The 6702-nt window shown below is 33.5% G+C and overlaps 1 protein-coding gene across 3 annotated transcripts in view; it reads right to left on the reverse strand.

Annotated features, from left to right (window-relative positions):
• tbc1d22a (TBC1 domain family, member 22a) overlaps positions 1 to 6702 on the reverse strand; it is a 270682-nt gene that overhangs the window by 80893 nt on the left and 183087 nt on the right. For all 3 annotated transcript variants that reach the window (XM_005168538.6, XM_005168539.6, NM_214799.1), the window contains 1 exon segment: positions 3325 to 3452. In XM_005168538.6, coding sequence (XP_005168595.2) covers positions 3325 to 3452 — 128 coding nt within the window.

Raw genomic sequence — 6702 nt, forward strand, 5'->3', positions numbered from 1 at the left:
CAGTAACGCCTCTGAAGTTCCTGGCTGTGCTAAAGATTCTTTATCTTTCAAGCTCTGGTTCTTTTCATGGCTTGGTGTTAGAAATCTAAACCTAGACCTAAAAAAAAAAAAAAAGGATAAACCTGCTTTCGAAAAATGTCAGGTTATATATAAAGGCAAGCATATTTACACAGGGGTTTTCAGTGGTAGCATATAACATGGTGGAAGTAATGAAATTACCTTTAATTATCACAAGATTCGCTTGTTGTCATGGTAACTGTGATGAGACACAAAAGTTTGTATAATGACATAAGACCAGCTACATACTCCAGATACCTTAAACACACTTTAATTGACATTGTGAAGTGCTAATGCAATTAGATGCAAGTAGCGTACGTTTATTTTTGTTTTAATCTCGGCATTTAAAATAGACGTTTATGTTTATGCGATGCCATTAGAATTTCTGTAGATTTTAGACTTGTATAAACTGTTTATAGAAGTGATACTGTTAAACAAAATATTTAGAACACATTTAGAACTTTTGTATTTGATTTTAAAAGGGACCCCTTATGAAAAAACAAAACAAAACAAAGATGTTTAAACATAGTTGCGTGGCAAGATTATGTAAATATAACCAGCTTTTAATAGTAAAAATTGACAGTTTGCAGGAATACTTTGATTGACATTCTCCCGTTGTGCGTGTCATCAGGAGGGAAAGCCACAATCCATTAGTCACAATCTCATTTGAATTTAAAGTGACAGTCACCAAATGGCAAAATGAGGATCAAAGCCTATGAGGAGCCATTTCAATTGCCACTCATTTGCATAGGATGATAGTCATGTTTCTGAATCTGCCACTATGCTGACACAAAGGCATTTATAGCTCCGTCCTCTTTTGAAAAGAGCGCAATCTCTTTTGAATTTAAAGTGACAGTCCCCAAAATTGCAAAAAGAGGATTAAAGCATATAAGGGGCCATTTCAATTGCTACTCATTAGCATAGGATGATAGTCTTGTTTTTGAATATCTCACTATGCTGACACACAGGCATTTATAGCTCAGCCCTCTTTTGAAAAGAGCATTATTTCATTTGAATTTAAAGCGACAATCACCAAAATGGTAAAATGAGGATCAAAGCCCATAAGGGGCTTATAAAACTTTTTTTTGTGGGGTATTTTGAGCTGAAACTTCACATACACAGCCTAGAGACATCAGAGACTTAGTTTACATCTTTTAAAAACTGGCATATAAGGTCCCCTTTAAGGTAGTTTATTTTACTTTTTCAACAATGCAATTATGACTTAATTTGATATAATTTACAGCAATATTGGTTATAACTTTATGATATATAAACAGTTCAAAACAATTCAATATGAAGTTGTTCCAGCCTTATTATTTTAAATGCAAAAAGAAAAAAGCATCACAAAGATAGAGATTGATGATTTGACTGTCCAAAAACAAACAAATCCAAAAAAAGATAGCCTCTTTACAAGACCATCACGACAGCAGTACACATTTTTGCAGTATTTTGTTCTGCCCCCATCACTGATTTTTTTTTTTTATTAGATGGTTTAAAAACACATTTTGAGACCTGTTGAGTTCTGTTCTATTTTCTTGTGCTGTATTACAAGAACACAAGAATGAATTTTATGTAAATAACCCCTCAAAACAAGTGCAATAACACAGGGCTTTTTTATTCGCATAGTCATTCAGAGACCCCAGCCCTGAAAACACAGTTATCCTGGATCACTTTTTCTTCAAAGCCAAGAAAAAAAAGAGCGGTGTAAACAAGTCATTTAACAGAGACAAAAAACGAAAGAAGAAAAAAACAGATTTACCCTAACAACAAAGAAATTATGTTTCTTCCTCAGGGCAAAAAAAAAAAAAAAGGTTGTGAAAGTTTAAACTGAGAAAAGGGGCAAACTGTGAGAAAAAGAAAAGAAAAAGCTATTAATGTGTATATACGGAGTAAAGTAGAACATTCAAACTGAAAGGTAAATTTGTTCTATGACTGATTTTTAGGCGTATTAAATATTCAGAATTTAATTTCCCATCTTTTCGCTGAAGAAGTCATACCATCAGTGCAATGAAAACAAAATGAATGATTTCACTCAATCACTCGCTTGGTTTTCATAAAAAGTGAAGAAGTTGGAAATGTACGTTACTAAAAATATTGATCATGAAAACTCATAACTCAGCCTTTTCACAAGACACTTCAAAGGTCATCAGGATTTTAAATCCTCAAAAGTATTAACTATTTTGATTTACAAAATAAAATAAAAATGTCGAAAGCAATACTTTTGTATTACACATCCTTACATCAAATTATACAAAAAATATTTTTAAAAATATCTAAAAAAAAATGTTAAAGTTTATGTTAACGTTGACCTGTCACGTTCACATTTAGGTTTCGTCTACTTTTGGAACATTATTGGCCGACAGGACTGCCATTCCTAATCACTCCTGTGATGATCACGATCGGCACAGAGACCTTTAATTCGGAAGCAGCAATAGGAAGAGATCAGCTGTTGTTTACTATTTGGCATGTTGCTGTCTGTTTTGTGGTGTCCGTATGTTTAGCTTGGTACTAATGCTGACTTTCAGTAAGATCTGTTTAAACAATCTGTTGTTAAAGGTTCTGTCATTTGTAATATCTGCGTTTATGAGGGATGTCTTGCGTCTAGCACATTTTAGCCCATTCAAAACTTGGGATGACTTGCAGACTGAAGATGTTTGTTCATGTTACTTTCTTATTTAGAGGATTGGGAAGAGATTGTAGGAATATTTTTTATTATATTTCTAGCGCAACTTTTAGTTACCTCTCCGATTTTTCTTGGTTTTTCAAATGTATTATTATATTTTTGTTTTTGTTCATACTGTAAATATATGGTTTGTGGAAGCAAATCTTTTGCGGTGCTAATTTGTTGTTCTGTATTTCTCTTGCCATGTTTTACCATTAGTTTATTCTTTTGGTCATTTCAATGTCACTCCTTTTAAATTCCTAGACATATTTCAATCAAGGGTCGTAACAAGTTTTTTTTTTCTTTTTTTTTAACAATTGGAAACAGCTCAGACAGTAGCCCATTGCGGATTAATTTAATTGGCTGATGCTGCTATGAAGATCGCGTCAGCCCCAATTTCAGATACGCCCTGATACCCCATGTGAATCGGGAGTAACTGACCCCACAAAGTCTGTTGAGGGTCTCTTACCTGCTAAGTGTTGTGTAATGTCATATTTTGTCCTGTCATAAGCTATGCTATTTGCTACCTAAGTCAAACAGGGGTCAAGTATGACTATATGTCAGTAAAAAAAAGCATAAACAAAGACTGTGGAGTGTCTTCTTACCTGATAAGTGTCCCACAGACGAATGGTGCAGCGCAGAGGAAGTTCTCTCATAAGAAGATTGTTCATCCAGCGGAACGCGAACTGCAAATACTCCACCTCATACAGCTGCATTTGGCGATGCACAGTCTCTGTTTAGAAAACAAACAATAACAATAAACCACCACCCTGACGTCAATCACCTCATTCATCCATCACGAACAATTACATCATCATTAGAATCTCTTCAGTCAAACTTGGGCCCAAACAATAAATGACAGACGCTCGGTGGACACCCACAACAATAACACTTATTCCCATCGATATTTTATTTCTCGCGCACAGACAACAGACGCTGTTCATGCATGACAGCCTTGAGGCCATAAGACATAACACCCTAATAAAGCCATAAAGAATATCGACATCCATGCCATCATGCGCTCGCCGCTGTCATGAAAGCATGAGGTAATTACTCAGCTGTCAGGTCAGTGTCTGAGAGTGTTATGTTTGAGGGGAAACAGCAGCTTTATTTATGGCCATCTCTTTAATCAACACAGACGCGCTACTGATGGGTGGTGTAACATGCATGACTGCGTGTCCCTGCAGAAATATAGCCATCTTCATCTGCCTCCTGACAACCATGCCATTTTCTCGGCCGTCACTTGAATAATGGGTTTTGGTACAACAACAACAACTACAACAATATAATAATAAATAAAACAATAGATAAACAATTATTAACATACAAAGTAACTATTAATATATGCTTGAATATTAAGATATACACATGTTAATTTAAATAGTTTATTAAACATTTAATGAATGATTTTAAACAAAACAACAACTATTCTTAAATAACTGGTTTGTAAACAATGCAATGGGTAATTTAGTAAGAAATACGATTCATTAAAAGTATTAAAACACAATCATTAAACACATTATACATGTGCTTATACAGTAAGTCAAGAATACAGCATTTGTAGATGTGTTTATAAACTGCTTACTAACATATATTAATGTAGAGCTAATGCTTGAATAATTAATTAAGTACTTGCTAATGCTTAATAAATTATTTATAGTGTGTAGTTATTTTAAAGTGCTACCCGTAGATTTGATTGTATCAGGCATCAGGCAGTCTGCAGATAAGTGGACATGTCAGCACGGCAACAAGCCAAAACACACAGCAAAACAGGAGACGAAATGCCTAATAAACAAAAACATTAACGTTTTGGAGTGGCCCAGCCAAAGTCCTGACATAAATCCAGTTGAGAATCTGTGGAAGGAGCTAAAGATCAAAGCGATGAGCAGGTTGATCCTAATGAATACAGATGCATAGAAAATGTCAGCATAAGGATTAAAATAGTAAATATTAAAAAGCAACAAAGAACATCAGCTGCTGCCAAAGCTATGACTTGCCTTGACAGTGTCATTCTCGCATTCAGCTCTCCGCCATAAACAACTTACACTCATTAATACTGAATACATCACACTGCCAAGACAGAGAACAAGGACAAAAACAAGCTTAACACTTCAGCACGACAACAAGCCAAAACACTAAGCAAAAGTGGTGAAGAAATGCTTACTAGACCAAAAAAAAAAAAAACATTAACGTTTTGAAGTGGCCCAGCCAAAGTCCTGACTTAAATCCAATTGAGAATCTGTATAGGGAGCTAAAGATTAAAGTGATGAGTAAGAAGACTCTTAAAAATACAGATGCATAGAAAAAGTCAGCATAAGGATTAAAATAGCAAATAATACAAAACAAGGTCTAGTTGCAAACATCTTGTGCACACACACACCTATGAAGATCAGCTGCTACCAAAGCTCTCGCTTGCCTTGACAGTGTCATTCTCGCATCCAGCTCTCCGCAATAAACAACTTACACTCATTAACACTGAATACATCACACTGCCAAGACAGTGAACATGGACTGAAACAAGCACAACACTTCAGCTTATTAACACTGCAAATCAAAATCATCCTCTTTCTAAACTAATTAAACGCTTAGTGACAGATAAGAATGTCCAAGATAATGAAAACAAAACAAAACTTTTAATTAAACTTTACATTTCAAGTTTATATAAGTCTAGGTTAATGTATTTATAGTGTCATCATGGTTGAACGGTTCTTGTTTTTTTCTTTCTTGTTTTGGCATTACACAAATATGTGTAGAATCAGTAAAAAAATAACATAAATAATAATAATAATAAAAAAGTAGATAAGATAAGATAACAGGTTTAGCATTTGACATTTTAAAACACTATTAGTTTCACATTTAATCTCATATTCATGCTGATTGTTTCATTTTAAATGCTATAGCAAATATCGATTAACATGCTATTTGTTTTCTAGCCTTGGTAAAAAAAAAAAAAGAAAAGAACACTGTAAATTTTATCATTACCTTGAAATTACAGGTTCTCAAAACAAATTTTTAAGATTTCAGTTTTTCAATAATTACAAGACACACACACACACACACACACACACACACACACACACACACACACACACACACACACAATGCACACACACAATGCACACACACACAAAAAAGCTCTTCAAACTATAGCTTTGGGGGGAAAAAAGACCCCACGATACCCAAGCTTCTCTGAATTCGTGATTTAAAGTTATATTTGATTTGTTTTGTATATTATATGTGAGTAAAACGTTTCTTTCATTTATTCAATTAACTACTGAAGACAGATCTAAAACAAAGATGTCAGTTTTTTTTTTAAGTAAAAAAAAAAGCCATGTTTTCAGACATGCTAATATACAGTTTTAGACAACAATAGAATGGTTTCTTTAAAAAAGCTCAGGAATCAAAAGCTTGCTATTCTGACTGAATAAATAAATAAATAAATAAATAAACAAATAAATAAATAAATCCATCCATCCATCCATCCATCCATCCATCTATCTATGGGGATTTCCAAAACTCAAATCAATTTGATTAAACTATTAGAATTACCATATGTTATCAATAACCCACAGGAGACACATAGTTACATAAAAAAAATAATAATAAGTAAATAAATAAATAAATAAATAAATAAATTAATTAATTAATTAAAAACTTAACAATAAAAATCCATCAGCCTTTCCAATTTTTTGGATTGGATTGCAACTCCTGGGGTGTTTAGATTAACCATATATCAATTTTCTGACAACCTTTACGCTATTGTTGTGTTCGCAACAATTGTATTGAGAAAAATGGTGGTAGTGAGTCACTGACATTGTTATTTTGGGTGTCGTGGGCTAAAACGTTTGGTAACCCCAGCTCTACATCCTCAAAAAAGAACAAAACAAAACCCAAAAACCTTGCACTTGTACTTTCAACAAAGAGATGCATATTAATATTATGAATAAATAAATAAATAAATAAATAAATAAATAAATAAATAA

Source organism: Danio rerio, chromosome 4, assembly GCF_049306965.1.
Source record: "Danio rerio strain Tuebingen ecotype United States chromosome 4, GRCz12tu, whole genome shotgun sequence".
Taxonomy (NCBI): domain Eukaryota; kingdom Metazoa; phylum Chordata; class Actinopteri; order Cypriniformes; family Danionidae; genus Danio; species Danio rerio.